General features: G+C 37.5%; 1 protein-coding gene across 3 annotated transcripts in view; it reads right to left on the bottom strand.

Annotated features, from left to right (window-relative positions):
* The window catches only part of ANKS6 (ankyrin repeat and sterile alpha motif domain containing 6), a 41,302-nt gene that overhangs the window by 15,145 nt on the left and 6,470 nt on the right, over positions 1-19,687 (bottom strand). For 2 of the 3 annotated variants that reach the window (XM_004935173.5, XM_025147784.3), the window contains exons 3-11: positions 18,565-18,609; positions 14,750-14,954; positions 12,819-12,925; positions 11,183-11,331; positions 5,875-6,079; positions 5,183-5,232; positions 3,926-4,129; positions 1,966-2,131; positions 1,079-1,260 (exon numbers count right to left, since the gene is read on the bottom strand). In XM_004935173.5, coding sequence (XP_004935230.2) covers positions 1,079-1,260; positions 1,966-2,131; positions 3,926-4,129; positions 5,183-5,232; positions 5,875-6,079; positions 11,183-11,331; positions 12,819-12,925; positions 14,750-14,954; positions 18,565-18,609 — 1,313 coding nt within the window. The remainder of the gene's footprint in view (positions 1-1,078; positions 1,261-1,965; positions 2,132-3,925; positions 4,130-5,182; positions 5,233-5,874; positions 6,080-11,182; positions 11,332-12,818; positions 12,926-14,749; positions 14,955-18,564; positions 18,610-19,687) is intronic. The other variant, XM_419064.8, reaches the window with a different exon arrangement.

Raw genomic sequence — 19,687 nt, forward strand, 5'->3', positions numbered from 1 at the left:
TTTAACATCAAAATTTCACTTATTAAACATGCCTACTCCTTACTGTTCCCATAGAAGACATCACAGAATGAGAGAGCAAATGTAATAATTTTACATTACAGCCATTTTTGTTTTTTCAGGCAAAACTCTGAGAAGAATCTTACGAACATGCGAAGAAAACAAAACAGAAAAAAGAGTTGTCTGGAGATTACACAAGAAAAAGTTGAGAAGTTTTTCTCTTGTCACGTGTACTAACAGTTGCAGAATAAAGGAATTCAGAACCAAACTCCAAATTACGTGCTTTCTTTCTCTTGCTGTTTGAAATTTAAACTTTTCCTGTGTGATCAAACACGTATTTCACAACAGTATATCACATCTTCTGCGAGAATGCTGCTTTTTAACATGCCTCTGTGCAGAGTTTGAAGATTATAAATCTTCATCCTTAAAAACTTTGCTTTATGCAGCCATTAGCTTCAAAGTCCACACACAAAAATGGGCAGGTCATGAGGGCAAAGCTATTTCAGGAAATCCACAGGAAAGTCAGCACGGATAAGATATCCAGTGCTTGTGAGCAAAACCTGATTCTGGTTATGACATCTTGATGTTTATACTGTTTAAAAACAGCACCTTGTGGACCAGTATCTGCATACTGTTGGGATGAGCAGATCCTGGTACCCGTTATCTAACGTTCTTCATTCAGGTTGTGAATTTGGAAGGAAGCTTTCCACAGCTTCAGAGGAAAGCTTAGGAATAACTAATAAGTAAAACTCAAGACTCAATTACAAGTCAAGGATGGAAGTCCAAAGAAATATGACTTCAAAATAACAGAACATATATACCTCAAAATAAAGTATTACCTTTACTGCTTGTAAAAGAAAGTGAAATCAATAATAAAGCAAAATTGTATTTCATTATTAGGTATGACCCTTTGAGTATTTGTAATTAAAAGAAAAGTTTGTAAAGCTGTAATATTTCCACTGCTGTAGCAGTTAATTAATTAATTTTAGGCTGCGCAATGTCACAGAGCTGTACTTATCAAGCACCCACAACTGACATGTGACCTATTAAAATAAGTCAATTTAGAAGTAAAAAAACTTACATTCATTTGTACCTTTACTACGTGTCCATTGCCAACTGTTTGAGCACACTGTGTATCAGACAGGGTGGAGGAAGGAGTTGCCTGGACTGGACTATTGTGTTGGCTGGGCTTCTGTTCTGGTAAGCCTGCTGCTTTTCTTCTTTGGGCTGCAATCTGTGATAAAACATTGTCTGCGCTGCCACCTAAGGAAAACAAACAAAAAAACCCAAGACTCAAGGAGACCATCAATTTTAAAAGTCTGTTAATACTCAATTCACCTCTCTTCATCATTCACTCCCACTTCAGAACTGACTGTGTAAGTAAGAGAGAACTTGAGGGTTCAGATTTGCTCAGCAACTTTCAGCAAAGGAGCCAAAAACCAACTATGAGAGGAGAGGAGCCAACCTTGTTTAAGCACAAACACACGTATGTAGCTGACTTTCATCCTCTTTGGATACATTTCCAGTGTTGCTTTACTGTATTTTCTTTACAGGTGGCAGATACAATTCAAGCCACACATCACAGAATCATAGAATGGCCTGGGTTGAAAAGGACCACAGAGATCATCTAGTTTCAACCCCCACATATGTAAGCTCCATTAAATACATGCTGTAATGGACAAGTATACATCTGATCCACCAGGAGTGGATTCAATAAAATAAAAAAGTTTTTCTGATAGAAGAGTTAACCCATGAGACTCCTGCAACAGATGTGAGGCTTTTGCTCCCTTATGTAGGTGTCCAAAGTTCACTTCTGTTCCAACACTTTATAGAAATGTTGATTGTGCAGCTAAAGGAGACTTCAGAAGAGGTTTAATATCTTCCAACATCATTAGAAATACTGCTTTTGTTTTTTGGGTGAATCAAGTTCAAGTGACTTTTGTATTAAAAACGATAGCAGCGTGGTACCTGATCTGTTATGCAGTTCTCCTCCATGTCTATTAATTCCTGCAATGTTATTGGATCCACCAGAAGAATGAGGAGAATGGTTGAAATTTGTAGAATTTGAAGGAGATGCAGGTCTTCTTGCAAATGCTGGTAATTTGACTGGTCTCGTACCTTTGCTAACAGATGTCTGCAGAAGAAAAAAAAATTATCTTTCTTCCTTAAGCAAAAGAAAAATTAAACTTCAATTGCTATTCCACATATTTTAAGTTCAGGAACTTTCTATGAAGAAACAGAAGGATATCCAAAATTTTCTTACTTTGCATATGTATGTACATTTATACAAACACATTTAACATGTTGAAAATCTGTATTTATGTAAATGTACATAGTATATTGAATATGTCTTCAATGAAAAAATGACATCATAATAAAGGTATTAATCCTCCTTAACCTTTGGCCAACATAAAATGAGCAGATGCAACGCACCTGAGAAATAATATAGAAAAAATTATGATTAGTGGCAAAAAAAAGAGTAAAACTTCTTTCATGCAGAATTCTTTTTTGTCTCTCCTATCTTACAGAACAGCTACCACCTCCTTCTCAGCCTTAAAATCCTTCTTTCTTACTAACGAAGCTGCAACAAGCAACACAAACTTTCTCTCCTCCAACTGCATATTCATATTCTCTTCAGTGTAAACATCTACTTGCACCATTTTCTTGACTATTTTAATTGATGCTATAAAGATATACCTTTATGCTAGCCAAATGCTCAACCATATCTGCAACTTGCTTGAATTCTCCTTACATACACACTGCCAACCATTTGATATATGACTCCTGAAGCTCACCTTTTTTATGCTTCTTACCTTGTTACTCAAATAACTTCTTCCAGCTCTGACTTAGAATATTTCTCTCCTCGTTCCTATTCCACGAGTAACACATTTCTTTCCCTACAGAAAAGTAGCTAGTGGCTAGTCCGCCTTTAGATGTCTTGCTCATCTCTTTATAGATGTGAGCCAACTACCACTTACATTACTACAGTCATTTTTAGAATGACAAATCAAACCTTACCTTCCTGAGATCAATTCCCTTCTAATCATAGAAACATAGAATGGTTTGGGTTGGAAAGGACCACTAAGATCACCTAGCTCCAATTCCCCTGCTGTAGGCAGGGACACCTCCTTCTAGACCAGGTTGCTCAAAGCCCCATCCAGCCTGCCCTAGTGCACCACAATCCACCTAAACCTCCTTTACTGGTGGTATTAAGCTAACTTTCACCTAAAATAGGAAGACAGAAAAAAAAAAATCATTCTAAAATGTCTTCACTGTCCCATTTCTAGAACTGACAGGAATACACCTCTGGACTAGTAAAATAAACTTTACTAGGATATTAGAGTCCAATTTCAGGCAAGTAGGATCTTCTCTATGAGCAACTAGGAGAGCAAAGGTTGTCAAGATTGTTAAGGCCACACGATCATTAATTGCTAAAATTTTATCACTTACTAAACTTCTCAGCATATTATGTTAGGATATTTTTGCATACAACGTATCTCAGCAGTTTTTCTTCCCTTCCCCCCCGTTCCTAAAAAACTGAGAAACTTTTTTTTCTACTCCCACAGGTTATCTTCAGAACTAGAGCAGCTTCTGATACACTAGAATGACTCTGCCTACTTTGGCAACTAATACACATGGGTGGAAGCAACAGTCACTTTAGCAGTTTGCAAAGAATTCCTTATGGCTAGTCATTTGTTCCAGTGAACATCAAACGAGACATTTTATTTCACAGAAAGCTTCCACACCATTTACATTCTTCCCATAGAGGTACGTATTCTTCCTAAAAAGCAGACCTTAAGAGGAGAAGCCATTACTAAAAAAATAACTTCAAAATCATTTCTAAACACAGAAGTGATGTGGTTCACCAGCCAGCATGCCCTGGACATAATAACACACAGCATTATTTGTACACATTTAATTTACTTACTACATCTGAGTTCCCACTACTGTTAAAATCATGCTTGATTGCTCTCTGTGGCCAGGCAGTTCTCATCTGTTCAGCTTTGCCATCTTTGCTGATTCGTGTTCGATCAGAATTCCAAAGCTCAAAACTTGAGGGTGGTAAGAAAGGCGGTATCACTGCTTTCAATTTATCACTAGGCAGCCTGGTAAATGGAGCACTACTTCTCAACTGGAAGAGGAAAAAAAAGAAGGGAAAACAGAAATGAGATTCTTCTTAGAACGTTATTGGGAGCTAATGATGCTGTTTCAAAGTTAAATAAAAAGATGGAGTCAAATGCATTTTTAAACAAAATTAAATGGAAATGAGACATAAGAGTACCATCTGTGAAGATGCGCAGCACATATTAACAGACGGAATCCAAGGTACATATTGGCACAAGTAAACTCATTCACTCAATACAAAGAATACAGTTCACGAAGTGGCACAAACTGTCCCTTTCTTCATCAGTTTTAACAGGAATGTTAACAAGCAACTTCCAAAGAAATAACAAACAGGATGCTTGGTAAGGCTGTCCTCTCTGATCTCCTAGATAAGACACCTGGAAATACTGAACAACTGTTTGTTCCTGCTTTACATGTATTCTCCAGGAAAAAAAGAAAAGAGCAGGACAAGTGATACTGGCTCCCTGGAGTTCTACCAGTGAATCCTATCAAAATTTACTCAATCTTCTTAAAAGAGAAAATAAAAGATCACCAACCAATTTTAATGATATCTCCATGGAGTAACCTGTAGGAGAACTTGAAGATAAAGCACAACAAAAGAAGAAACAGAATAATATAAATATACATCCCAAACGATTTCATGGTTTATTTTATTTCTTACTTTCAGATTGCTGTTTCATGCTCACAGCATACCACTTGTCAGTGAGTAATCAGCCATTCAGTCAATCTATTTTACTAATTCATTGCTGATCATACAAAAATAAGGCTAACTCATCAAGAGCTGTCATACTGTACTATTTGTAGTACCTCCTAGTCTATAGAACAACATATGTATCACAGCTTGTCAGTTCTGCTCTAGTGACTACCAACCAGTGATAGTTCTCTTTGTAATGGTGACTTGGATAGCATGTAAAACAAAACAAAACAGAACAAAACAAAACAAACAAACAAAAAAAAAAAAAAAAACCCAAAACAAAGCAAAAGTAAAACAAACAAACAAAAAATACAAGAAAACACTAACTGCATTATCTTCTGCACATGCCAAGAATGCTCAACATACCATGGTTGTCAGTAATTCATCATCCTTCCCTCCTTTTGCAGTGTTCACACCTGAAAAATAGATAAATGAAGTTTTATAGTCTGCATGCCCCTGCTTTTTATTTTTAAGGATAGCTTTTGTTTGGACAGAACTACAGAAACATTATGGTTCAAAAAGATTTCTATGTTCAGCTAGTACAACCATTCTGAAACATTCAGCAGCTGTAACTTCAGTAAGCACGGAGAATCACATTTTCCACTGATGCCTCATATACCTAAGTTAAAGTTAAGTCAGTAGTCTTTCTTCACATTACAAACTGTGGGACTTTTGCACAGAGAGCTGTACAATTTCAGTAAGTCTTCTTTATAATTTGGGCTTTTCTGAACTTTTTTTCCTCAGATTTCTTTTACACACACATATTTTCACCATATAAATTGTTTTATTGAGGACAGCAACAATTCTTGAGTGAGCTGTCCATTCCTGACAAACTTAAGGGTTCCTGCTACAAAGCAGTACCATTGCTACTGTAGCATTTCCCTGCTGAAACAAGGCTGCCCTCAACATTCAGCACTATCAACTGTCAGGAGTACAAATGTATCTCTTTCTATACCATACAGATAGAAATTGTGACCTTTCAAGAAGAACTAATACCATCATCTTGACTATCCCGTAAGAGCTCACTTCCTATCAGACAACTCTGGATTTATCATTACCTGTGTTATTTGTGACCCAGGCCATAGGAGCATCAGTAGTTCCAGAGGAGTCTGTGTCACTCTGTGGAACTGCTTTCATAGTGGAATTTAATGAAGATTCGGGTTCATCAGGAAAAGGCCCAAACTGATTGGAAGAAAATCCATGGCGCAAGGTCTGAGTCAGCTTCAGCTTGCGGAACCGATTGGACATCCTGCTCCACCAAGACTAGATTGAGAAGGAAAAAGAACAATTTCGTTCCAACTAAAATAAAAACATGAGGAAAAGAAATGTACAATTAGGTAATCTTTACTGCAGTGATAAAGGAGTTCCAAAGAGAAACTACAAACGCAATGTTAAAATGATCTGGAAATATCAACAGAATCCTTCTTCATCAGGCATAGGTAAGATTAATCTTTCTCCTCATTCTTCATTTGGAAAATAGCTTACAACACTTTTCCACACTAACTGGAAAGATGAAGTAGACAACAGTATAATGTTAATCTGAGCCAGAAATCTTTACAGCTACATGGCAAATACTTAACCTGACAATAAACACTGAACTTAATCATCCATTCCTCTACTCTATGGCATCAACGAACTGGAATGCATGTTTTCTTCTTTTTAGAGGCATACATAGAAATTATTGGAGCTGCATGAAAGCCACCCCTTCAGATGTTGAAAATTAGTGGCAAACCAAAAGAGTTCTGACAGTATTACTGTCAAAATCAAGATTCACAATACATACATTGCTGCTATACAGGTAACTTTAACAGTCCCAGACTGGAGAGAGACTATAGTGTGCAAAAGAGCAAGACAAGGAAATAAAACACTACTGAAAACAATACTGCCTAAGGACTACTGCACCTGTAGCCTCTACCTATGTAGGTATCGTATATATGAATACTGTCTGAACATTTCTCAAAACAGAATTTATCCAAAAAGATTACAGATTTCTTTATTTTTGCAGATGGATGATGCAAGATGCTTCCAGTATGTAGGATGGTTCCCCTGTTATATTTCTCTGGACTACCCAGGACTTACAGACTATATTAAGAAAACCCATACAGTTTGTATTAAATTTCCTGTGGCTTGGAGGCAAATAAGTCAAGATTCTAAAGATGGTCTGTTTAGTTCTTAGCAGAGTCTCTTCTTTGCTTTCTGGAACACTTAAAAAAATTTAGACATTTAAAAATTATAATACTTCATCAAGACTGCTTTATATAATATCCAGCCCAGACACGCACTTTTGTAGATTTCTCTTTATACTTAGACATTACTCTCACCATATATATCCCTCTCTCTCCCTGGCGTTTAATAATTTTCAACTGCTTATTGATATAACTCTTCCCAACTATCATAGAGTAGAAGTAAGCAATATAAGCTGTAAACTTATTGCCCATAAATCAATCCCTCTAGCAAACGATCATTGAGATGATTTTAAAATCTGCACAGAGTATTAGTAATGGACAGAGCACTCAGACCTTTGTATCTCTTTGGAGCCATAACTAATAAAGATTTACATTACTTTCAGCAACAAAGACCTGAGGGAAAAAGGCAATAGAGTCAAATGGTTCTGAGAAAGAAATGAAAACCACAGAGTTCAGCATTTATTCACCTGCCAAAAGGAATACAAAGGGTGAAAAAATCCCTCTAGCTCTAATGTGGAGAACAATGAGCTTACAAAAGGGACTGCTTGTACAACATGGTTTGCTTGTAACGGGATCAAACTAGCTTCACTGAGCAAAATGATCACAAGTAAGTTCCTCTCATATTTGCTACTCTTTACAGTGCTTCTGATTTCTTAACATATGCTCTCACCACAAAGTCACCTGAAATTAAGTAAGCGCAGCCACTACATTACAGTACAGAACACCTGCACTGCTCTCTGGCAAGAAAGGAATTCTAGCAGAGAGCTTCATTTATCTTCTGGGTTTAGAGTACACTCGTCTAAGCTCTGGAGTCTTCAGTGTGCTGCTGCAGAAGGTTGTGGCCTGTTCATAAACCTTTTGCCTCACAGACATACAGAAGCTGGAATAAGGGGTTTTAAACCAGGTTGAAAAAAGCCAAGTAACAAAAATGTATTGATGGTTGAAAATAGCATCTGTCAAAAGGCCAAGATCTAGTAGCAATGGGAGAATACAGTGGTATCAAAGAATGGAAAACGATGCTGCCACTTGAGAAATACCTTAGATATGTATACTAATATTAGAAAGTTAGCATGGGTTTGTCAGAAATAAATCACACCAAATCAATCCTTCTCTTTGTCAGGATAACTGGTTAAAGTAGGTTGAAGGGAGAAGATTTGACATAGCTGGACTTGAATAAAGCTCATCACTATTCCATGTACCACTCTCTAAATGAATGAGGGAAATATGGTTCTAGTAAAAATAATATAGGGAAAGTAACATGACGAAAAGACATACTGAGAAACAAATTGGCAACAATTTACTCACAAATTGGGAGAAAATAGTGGAATGAAACATGAGTTTGGAAATATTCATTAATAAAAGCAATGATGAAACAGAATTTATTTTGTATAGTTTGTGTAAGACATCTGGACAGATGCTCTAAATGATAGATTTTTGAAAAAATGGCATTTTTTCAGTAGGATTTAAGGTGACATATAAGAAGAAAAAAATCAAGTGTACAAATACATAAAAAGGAATAAGTAGCAAAGCAGCTGTACTGAAGAAAGATGGAAATCAGAGTTGTGTCATCCCACTAAGTATAGGTCCTGTAAGTATAGATCTACAGAATCCTATTGCTTGACAAAAGGTACACTTCCAACCATTCAATGAGATACACAACTAGGACCCTAGTTAGAATTCCATGACTTGTTTTGGATACCTCACCTTAAGACAGATAAAGACATAGTAGAAATAATACAAAGTTTAGGAAACATAGCCTGCAAACAAGGAAATTTGAATAAGAAAATAAAAAATAAGAGGATGAAAAGAATTTGATAAATATGTATGTATTTCTTATAAAGATTAAGTTGGACACTGATAATTGAAAAATAATTAATCAACATAGAACATAGAGAGATTTGGACTAGATTAGGGGAAAAAAATCTGGTTCTAGGAACAGACAAGTAGTAGAACTAGGTGCGGAGGGAGATCATGAGATCTTCATCACAGTGAGAGAAATGAGACCAGAAACTTTGTCAAGGAAGCACCTGTCATACTCATTTGGTCTCCTTACATAAAGGCAAGCCAGCCCCTGAAGTTCCCTCTCATTCTTCCATTTCCTGTGATTCAGAAGATTCCATGTTTTGCCATTTGCACTGACCTAGATAGAAAATTTATGTTTTGGTTGAGTCATGATAAATACCTAACTGAAACGTTCTGGGCAATTTGTTTTACAGTCCTGGCTCCATACTGAGAAGTTGTTCACATGGAAGAACAACTGTTGCAAAAGACAGATTCTCACTTAGGCATTCTCCTTGCACACAGGCCCAAAGCAAGATGAGTTTGATGACCACCCCAGCAACTCTGGGAATGACATTTTTACTCTCTGAACATTGTAAGAATAAGATGTGGAAAATACAATCAGACAGAATAGTTAATAATGCATTATAAGCAAGAGAGAGTTATATAGACTTCCTGGTTTCTAACTATCTATCTGTTTAAACACACACACAGGAGAATTATAGAGAATACAATTTCTGCTGAAAAAGCGCTTGATTAAGACTTGTAGATTATATCAAGTTTTGTTGCTTTGAGACCAAATATTAAAACATTCTACAAGTTGTGGGGTATGGTCCAGGCATGGCCTTCTGAAGAAGGGGAAAAATCGTGCAGGATCAGGGAACAGGACAGGGTGTGTCAGTGAAGTACACTGTAGTCACTGCCTTCTCTCTGGGTGAAATAAACCAGGGATCGGGGTGTGACACACATCAATATATAAAATGTGAATATTCATATTTAAATCTTCATCAGTGACAAATCCTTCAAAATTACTTTTTTTCTACTTTCACCTTGAAATCCTACATGACTCCAATTCAAGCCGTTGCCCCATATCTCTGCGGGAGTTGCAATCTGACCTGCTGTTAATCTGCTTTTTAGTGTCAAAGACTAGGCAAAGCTACATAACTGCATTCCTAAAAGGTCCACTGAAATTGATACCAAAGGATAATCGTATGAAAATAACAACTTGTCACTTCAAAAATTGTAGAACAGATTCTGAAGTAGAACTGTAAATGATCTTTAAAATTCTTGTCAGAAATAGTTTGGAAATTAACACATGTGTTTCCAAGATTCTGGTAACATTTATGTAAAAATTGTGAGATCATAGATGCAGAAAAACTCTGAGGTATACAATCACCAAAAAATGTTCACCTAAGCAAATAAACACAACAACAGAATAAACTAATGTGTCTTTTTTTCCTTCTTTTTTTGAGGACAGACCACATAAGTCACAATATCCTTATTCAAACAGCACCCACTGTTGTTTCCTACTGGTTAACTGTTAATTACCTCGCAGTTATCTAGTTAAGGATATTGCATTCCAGTTACTCTACACAGAGGACATATAAGCCCTCCACTCTTGCATGTTCTCCCACTTGTTACATTAAAGGTCTGTTATGACCTTCATAATTTTCAGTGCCAACTTCCATTCATGATTTAAATAAAGTCTACCCTCCCTCCTAGAAGCTTGCTGCTTCATGATTAATCTAAACCTCTCCTTTTTATTATTCTTATATTTAGATGACAGAGACAGCCTCTCAGTCTCTTTGGATGTCCTGTATATAATCACAGAATTTTCGAGTACATGACCTGAATTTCTGTTTCCTTTCTACATCATCCTTCTTCCCTCTAGTGTCAACTATAAAAGCAAAATATAAAGAACTTAGTTGCAATTTCTACCTAGAACAAATACACAAAGAAGCAGCTTCTCAGTGTGTTCGAGGATAGAAAAAAAATCCAGCAACACATCCACTCCCATTTCAAAGAAAAGAAGGTTAGTTGAGTGTATAGGAAAAGTCTACGAAAACTAGATTACATTTGCATGATTTAAAACTAGGACTGTAATGGAAATTCAGTTCCAAATTCATGAACGTAGTACCTTCCGCTATTTAATTATCACCTCAACTTCTAGGCATTGAAATGTGCTTTGATGCTGACTCTTCTTTAAAAGTTTTCTCTTTGCCTTGTTACCTGAAGAGAAATAAAGCTAGACATATACTACATTTCATAAAACTAAGAAACATTGTCAATTAGGAATTCAGAAAGGCAAAGATCCCTACAACTAGTTACACGTTAGTTATAAACTACTTTTCTGAAATGACCTTCTCTGCTTCACACATGAAGGGTGAACACACACATTTACCTTTAGACCACCTCTGTCATCTGGCAGCATTGGGACATTTAAGGATTGTCTACTTCTGGAAGAAGGCAAAGATGATCTGTTGTTCAGTTTATTCTTGTCTTTATCTACTTGCATGCATGCTGATGCGAGCAACCGTACAAGTTCTGTGTCTAAAAGAAATAAATTAAGATACTTTTTATACTTTTTATTCTATTTTGCTTTGCCAAATCACAACGGATAATGCTGATGATTTTCCTGTAATTCCCACTGAAGTTTAATAATAAATCTAAAACTCTCAATGCAGATGATTATCAATACCTTTGTTACTTGTCCTGTTTCCCACGCTTCCTCCCCACACAATGGGCTGTAGTCTTACCATCACCTCTCTAAAGATATTTAGCAGTATAAATAAGAAAATTATTCAGTTGGAATCAGTGGTGTGATCAAGTGAACTGCCTGCTGTAGTAGTCTGCATAAGTTAAGAACAGCACTGTTGTGCTCTCTTTTCTCACCTGACATAGAAGAGAGGAGAGAAAAATGAATATTCTTTCTTCAAGTGCAGGTTGCAGAAAAGAAGCTTGAAATTAAATCCCAAAGAGAAAGGAGATGTTCAGCCTGGACAATGAATGGACTGAAAAGACATGGTAAGAAAAAAAAAAAAGAGAGAGAGAGAAAAAGTAAGAAAAAAGGAAAGGAAGAGGCAGAAAAAGGAACAAACATGAGATGAGGACAGGAAAGCAAAAAAATATTCTGTAAAACTGTATTTTACACAGAAATAAGGAAAGACGTTCAGAAGGGCAGACAGAACTGACCTATATATTCCTCTTTCGGAACAGGTAACAAGATGAACTATTTGGTCCTAAAAGAGGTTAATCATATGAAAAATACATTCACTGTATTCATACTTCACAATTTCATACTATTCATACTATTAGTTATCAGCTTTAGACAAAGCAAAAATACATGCTAGTACCCAAAAACACTATTGTGACTAAACACAGAGAAAACACACTAATTCTGTTAGCAGTATGGATTTTCAACTTTGGAGAAAGCAACACAGGTACAACAATAAAGGTCAACAAATAGGGTCAACAATAAAGTCCCAAATTAGCTGGGCTAAACAAACTACAATAAAATTTAATTGAGATCTCTCCAAAGCATGCTGCCTTTTTCTAAAGCACTCCTGTGGCTAACAATTTGAAGACTAGCACGTGACTTTTCTTAGAGATCTAGTAGGAGCTTCAGCCAGTTCCATAGTCTTGTTCTGATTGCACTCTTTGTCCTGTCCCTTCACTGCTGCTTACTCAGTGGAAACTTCTAGCTCCAGTTCCTAGTTCAGTGCTAAAGACACTACAGAATACGTGAGCCACAACAATTCAATAACACTGAACAGGGTCTGATGACAAAAACACATTTAGGAGCACCTTCAAAAACAAAAACAGGAGGAACAAACTCAATTAGCCCATACGGTTATTTATCCATCTGAACAAATAATTCAGGAAACGTGTTTTTCAGACAGTATCCTTACTTGGTCCAGCATAGCATGGACCTCAGCCAATCATCTGTAGGAACTTCAGTGTAACTTCCTGATTTTAAGAGTCTATCTGTTTATGTTGCAATTACAAACACTTCCTTGGTGCTCTCTGAAATAGCATACCTGGGTCATTCAGCAACATTATCAAATCAAAAGCAGTGTATCCATTTTTCGCACGAAGATTGACATCGGCTCCTTGGTTTAACAAATACTTCACAACTTCTTTGTTTCTTCAAGGGAGAGAAAAAATAAAAAGTAAAAATTCATTGCTTATATGAAAGAAAGAGATAAAGAGAGAACCAGAGACCAGTGCTTCATTTCTATCCTTTTACACCACTTCTCCTCAATTACAGATCACTTTTACCTTTGCAGTAGCTAACCAAGTATAATATTTGTCCACAATTCAGTCAGGAGTTCCTATGATTCCTCTGTCACACACTTTTTACTTACTACAAACCGCACTAATTGGCATGCAGAAAGTCTGCCTTAAAAAACTAATTTAAATAGTCAGTTTCTTAAGCTGCCCTTTGGAAATGATCCCGAAACTTGTTGCCAATTTCCCAATAAAATTTTGGGCAAAAAGCAGGTGGAAATACAAAGGTCAGTCCAGAAGTCACTATACAACATCATTAATAATTAAAAACAACTTCATATTCTTAACAGGTAAAAAATTGCATATAATAAAAGCCAAAGTGACTAAAAATAATTTTGAATTCCTGACAGTCTTCACTTAAGAGATAGGTATTTCCTTGAAGTGTCCAGAATGCACAAAAAGATCAGCAGTAAGTGATAACACAAGCAAGTTCTAGCAAAAGCTCATAAAAGCAAGTTGTATAACAGGACTCACCATCCAATCCCCATCAACCCCTCTCCTTTCTCATATTCCTGAAAAAGTAAGCAGGACTTGTCTTCCAAATTAAAACTAATACTGTACTACAGCCTACAGAATAAGTCAACAGACTGCAAAGCTATGGAAAACATATTCAATACAAAATTCCTCGAGACTGACCTTGTATAAAAACAGTCACACATAACCAACTCAAAAGAACAATGTTCTTAAGCAGCAATAGTTGACCACCAACTCTACCACAGAAGCTGACAAACAGATTTCAGCATCTCCACTTCAGAGCATTACTTCTATCTGAAGACACACCAAATAAAATCAACCTAAAATGAAGAACAAATGTTCTTCCTGTCTTCCAACAAAAACTCTGCATATCTTCAATGTAGCTCTTCAGCATTCTTCCCTTACTTTTCTTCTACTCTGTAAAAATGTGTTGTTCATCCTGCTTTCCCATTCTGCACCTTCAGAGCACACAAAGTGACTCAGTCCTTCAGAGTTCTTGGCTCATATAGACCTTACTTGCAGAGATGACCCCACCAACTACTGCTGCTCCTAACAAGGGGTAGCAGAGATTCTTTTGAGTATAAGGATTTCCAGTTCTTGTTTTCACAGACAAGAGGAGTACCTGAATACAGGAGCCTCCTGTGTTTAAATATTGCCAACTGCAGAACCAAGATTACATGTGAAGAACCCATCCTAACTTCTGGGTTTTGACTCTTCATAAAAGAGCTTTAGAGAAAACAAATAAGTTTTCCAGTAAACACATTTTGGAAAAATTAATGAAAACTTCTGAAGAGGGGAAGAATGGATTTAGGACCACAAAACAGAGCACAGACAAAGGTGACTGCCTTGAGTTTCGTAACTTCATATAGGCTTGCAATACTGTATGCAGGTGGTACTATTTTAACAAAAGCCAAAGGCTAAAAGTTGAAATTTCCAGCAAAGCTCCTACTGCTTGCCTGGAGCACTACGTTCCCAGTAATTCCAGAGGAAGATTCTGAATGTGCCACTCATTTCTTAAATCCAAACACATTCAGGTGCGTTCTGAAAAGCCTAGGATGCTCTAAGGGTCTTAGAGAGCTGAAGCTACAAGTCTCTAAAACTCTAGAAATAGATCTCTGCTACTAGAATCAATACCAAAAGTTTTTTTTTTTTTCTATCTGGATGTAAGATGGAAATTTCTGCTAGATCCTGACAGCACTTAACTTACCCATGGTATGTGGCCTGCATTAGTGCTGTCCAACCATGAACATTATCCTGTTTGTCAACATCAGCATTTTTCTCAACAAGGAGCTGGACAAGGGGCAGCTGTCCAGTTACAGCTGCAATCATTAATGGAGATGCGCCATCAACATTAGTAATATTGACTTGACTTGAGTCTTCATCAACTATCTCTTTAACGAGCTGAAAATTGCCTGCAAAATAGTGATAAAAAATAATTTACACATCAGCAATAGATAACTTCTCAGACAAAGAATTAATACATATTTAGATTTGCTAACATTGGCCTACATTATCTGGAAATAATAACTAAGCCTGTATAGGCTTATATATATACAAAAGGCTGTATAAACCACAGTACATCTCATGTGAAGTCAGGGGTAGGCAACTTTTCCATAAAATTGTCCTAAGATGACATACAAGAAACAGCAGTGATGCTGAGACACAGTCGTTCAGCAGGACTAAGATCCCTGTTCCATTTCCATAGACACAAATCACAGAAAGCCACAATTCTAGAAACAAAAAGTACAAAGGCATTCTGAAAGGTGTTGGAGGTCAGTCTTACCTTAAGTAGGAAGAACAACATCCAGTGTCATACTGACCCATAACTCCTTCCATAAAGGTGGTTTTCTCTTTCTAAAAACCACTGCCAGTGAGAAGCCACAGCCTCTTAGGGAGAGTCTATTACAGTGCTCAACTTTCTTGTATTCAGAAAGGAGTCTTGTTTTTAAACCCTGGTTCTGATATTTAAATTAAATCCCCAATCTTCCCTACTCCTTTGTCAAGAGTAATGCATTATTCCTGTCATCTTTCTTTTTAAAAAAGTAAACCTAATGCTCACATTTCTACATAAAAGAGGTCAGTAGTCACCAAGATTACAAAAAAAAAAAAAAAAAAAAAAAAGCAAAATATGGGCAGTATTTTTTTGTCTAAATCTTAATAAAGAAAGGAACAAGCATTTTTTAAAAATGTATGAGATAGTCAGGGGCATCTTCTGAAAAGAGTTTGAATTCACCCAGCTCCTTTACTTTTTTGAGGTCATATAGGAGACAAAAGCATGGAAGAAGCTAAGAACAAAAAAAGATCTCTGATTGACTATGTACCATTGCAGGAATAGAGGCAAAAAGAAACAAATCCTCAACTGCAGTGCAGATGAAAATATTTCCACATACCAAAAAAAACAAAAAACAAAAAAAAAACAAACAAACAAACAAATAATATACTGCTTCAGGGCATGGATTTCCCTCAACAGAATCACCAATGTCAGTACTTTCCTTGGGAAGATTGTAAGCCCTGCAGGCACCTGACTGTATGCCATCCACAATAATAATCTAATATCTTGGAAGTGGAAAGCACAGAACTGATTTTTCATGTCTCAATTCAATAAGACATCAAGTGGCCTTTTTTAACACAGAAGTACATCACAGACTTCATTAAACAGAAACCCTGGGACCCACAGAAACTCCAGAATTGACTTTGAACTCCAGGGTCCTGTCACTTCTTACCCTAGCAAAGCTTTTTAATAAGAAAGTATTTTAGAAAACAAACAAACAAACAAAAAACAATGCACTAACATTCATTTGGCTTCCCTAAAACTACTCCTGACCCAGCACTAATATTTTCAAACCTCAAACTAAAAGTCTCACAGGTATGAGAAGGGCAGATGAATTGAAATCTAACTGATTCAAGGCTGTGCTGAACCTTACTAATTCTACATGCACGTACCACAGCCAGCAGGGGGACAGGCAGCTTTCAGTGCTCTATGGATCACAGAATCACAGAATGGCCCGGGTTGGAAGAGACCTCAAGGATCATGAAGCTCCAATCCCACCACCACAGGCATGGCCACCAACCTCCCCATTTAATACTAGACCAGGCTGCCCAGGGCCCCATCCAACCTGGCTTTGTACACCTCCAGGGATGGGGCATCCACAACCTCTCTGGGCAGCCTGTTCCAGCACCTCACCACTCTCTATGTAAAGAACTTCCCCCTGACATCCAACCTAAATCTTCCCTCCTTCAACTTAAAACCATTTCCCCCTGTCCTGCTGTTATCTACCCTTTAAAAGAGTTTACTCCCCTCCTGTTTGTAGGCTCCCTTTACGTACTGAAAGGCTGCAATTAGGTCACGCTGCAGCCTTCTTTTCTCTAGGCTGAACAAGCCCAGCTCCCTCAGCCTGTCTTTGTAGGGGAGGTGCTCCAGCCCTCTGATCATCTTTGTGGCCCTCCTCTGGACCTTCTCCAACAGCTCCCTGTCTTTCTTGTACCAGGGGCTCCAGACCTGGACACAGTAATCCAGATGGCGGCAGAATAAAGAAGGATAATCACGTCCCTCTCCCTGCTGGCCACTCCTCTTCTGATGGAGCCCAGGATACCATTTGCTTTCTGAGCTGCAGGAGCACACTGCTGGCTCATGTTAAGCTTTTCATTCATCAGGACACCCAGGTCCTTCTCTGCAGGGCTACTCTTAAGGACTGCTCTTTCCAGTTTGTATATATGCCTAAGATCCCTCTGGCCCAAGTGAAAAGCCTTGCACTTTGCTGTGTTGAACCTAATTAGATTCAGCTGGCCCCACCTTTCAAGTCTGTTGAGGTCCCTCTGAATGGCATCCCTTCCTTCCACCATGTCAACCGCACCACTCAGCTTGGCATCATTGGCACACTTGCTGAGGGTGTACTCAATTTCATTGTCAATGTCATTGATAAAGTTGTTAAAGAGCATTGGTCCCAAGACAGACCCCTGGGGGACACCGCTCATTACCGGCCTCCACCTCGACATAGTACCATTAATCACCACCCTCTGTCTGTGGCCTTTAAACCAATACCTTATCCATCAGGTGGTTCACCCATCAAATCCACATCCTTCCAATTTGGAGACAAGGATGTGGTGGGGGACCATGTAAAAGGCCTTGCTCAAGTCCAGGTAAATGACATCAGTTGCCTTCCCTTTGTCCACCAATGCCGTCACTCCACCACAGAAGGCCACCAGATCAGATTTTCTATGCCAAAGATTGCGTACAGCTCCAGACAGGCTTACCAGGCCCAGTGCATACCAGGACTGCATTAGCCCCACTGTCTGGGGCATCTTAGACCAAGCAAGGGAAGGACAACAGGAAAAAGAGGAAATCCCTCCTGAGACTATCACAGTTCTCATGGGACTCTTCTCATGTTTTCATTGGACATAAGATTTAATTTCCTAAGATTTAATATTCTTCCCATATTTGAGAAGATAAATACAAAACTAGAAAGCAGTTAGCCAGTCACCAGGAGCGCAACCCATCACAGTTTGAATCAAATTTAAATCAACAGGATGGCTCTGGCTTTTTCTGTTTGCCACAAAATAGATTCATCAATGGTGTGCTCATGAGAGTCACTCTTCGTCATGGGAGAACAGACAAGATCTGAAGCACTTTTTTCTTGGAGCAACTTTTAATAGCAATTACAATACTCACACAAAGTAGAGGCCAGCATACTTTTTGCAAAGAATTAGCAAATCTGTTTTCTGTACTTTACGTTTACAAAAAAAAAAAAAAAAAAGTCAGGTTAAAGGTAGCATGGTCTTGAAAAACATTAAACCACAGCATTATGGCATGAAGGGCATGACCAAGATCTCATAAATATTTTCTCATGTTAGAAAGTGAAAAACAAACAAACAAACAAACAAACACAGAAATAAATGTATTCTTAAAAATGAAAAGGAAGAAAGCAGTTGTGAAAACAGAACAAATTTCAGTTTCCCATGTTAGCAAACAAGCATGCTGAGTGGCTACAGGAACCAGGCAGTAGAAAAATCCTGCCAGCTTACCCAATTTTAAAGCATGAAAGATATCAGGTTGCCTCTTCTCTGTATCTGAAAAGCATAAATATTTCTATTAACAATAATTTAAAATGCAAACATTTCTTGTAAAAATTTACAGCAAAAACTTTTTTAAAAATGAATTCTGCACAATTATACTATTAAATGAATATTTGCACATACATTTTATAAGAACAAAGAATGCACAGATAACTTTTATTCCATTCAGTAAGAATGGCTTACCTGTATGGTTCTCTGTGTAGAGATAAAGCTAAACACTGTAGTACCATAGCACCAGTACTGGCTTTTTGCCTTTCAACTTCTATTCTGCATCAGGAAATTGTATTAGGACATTTCTGCATTTCCTTCCTGGAAGACTCAAGTTTCAGTTAAAGAACCACAGTGTGCTTCTGTGGTCAGGTGAGACCTTCTGTACAACAGTAAACGCTCAAATACTACAGCATTGTTTTGAAAAGTGATTCAAAAGGAGTTTTGTAAGATGAGCCATTTTTTTACTTCCTCTGAAGTACTGACAGGTTAACTTGTGAAGGTCACAAAAATAACAGTGATGATCAAACGCTATTTGCACATTAACAGAAATCCATCACTCCTAGATCATCATGGCCTTAAAAAAACCTGTAATTATTACAGTTTTAATACTTTGAGAGAAGAATGTTTCCTTCTGTGTGCCTTCCCAGTGTTTCGAAACCATTGACTCTGCACCAGAGGAGGGAAAAATAGTGACAAATTTTGCACCTTCCACTCAAACCAGAAAAATAAATTTCTTTCTGTCTTCCAAAGATTACTGACACTAGAATCAATGGGACAAGAAGACTTTAAAGAAAACAAGATGTTGAGAGGTACCCCAAGACTGATTCTTACATATTCATGATAAAACAGAAAAGGCTAATGTTCATAGCTTGACTACCGAAGTAATTTGGAAATGCTGAACAGAGGCAATTGCTAGAAAGTCTAAAATAACAGAAGAAACTCTGCGGGTTCTCTGTTTTCTTCTGATTAAGAAACTGCTAACAGAAGAGAAGGAATAGTGTGTGAGCTCACTGGTAGAAAATATTTCAAAAGATTAGTTGAGGAAAGGACCAGACTTTGTACTTAGCATGCACGAAGTCTG

This window comes from Gallus gallus, chromosome 2, assembly GCF_016699485.2.
Source record: "Gallus gallus isolate bGalGal1 chromosome 2, bGalGal1.mat.broiler.GRCg7b, whole genome shotgun sequence".
Taxonomy (NCBI): domain Eukaryota; kingdom Metazoa; phylum Chordata; class Aves; order Galliformes; family Phasianidae; genus Gallus; species Gallus gallus.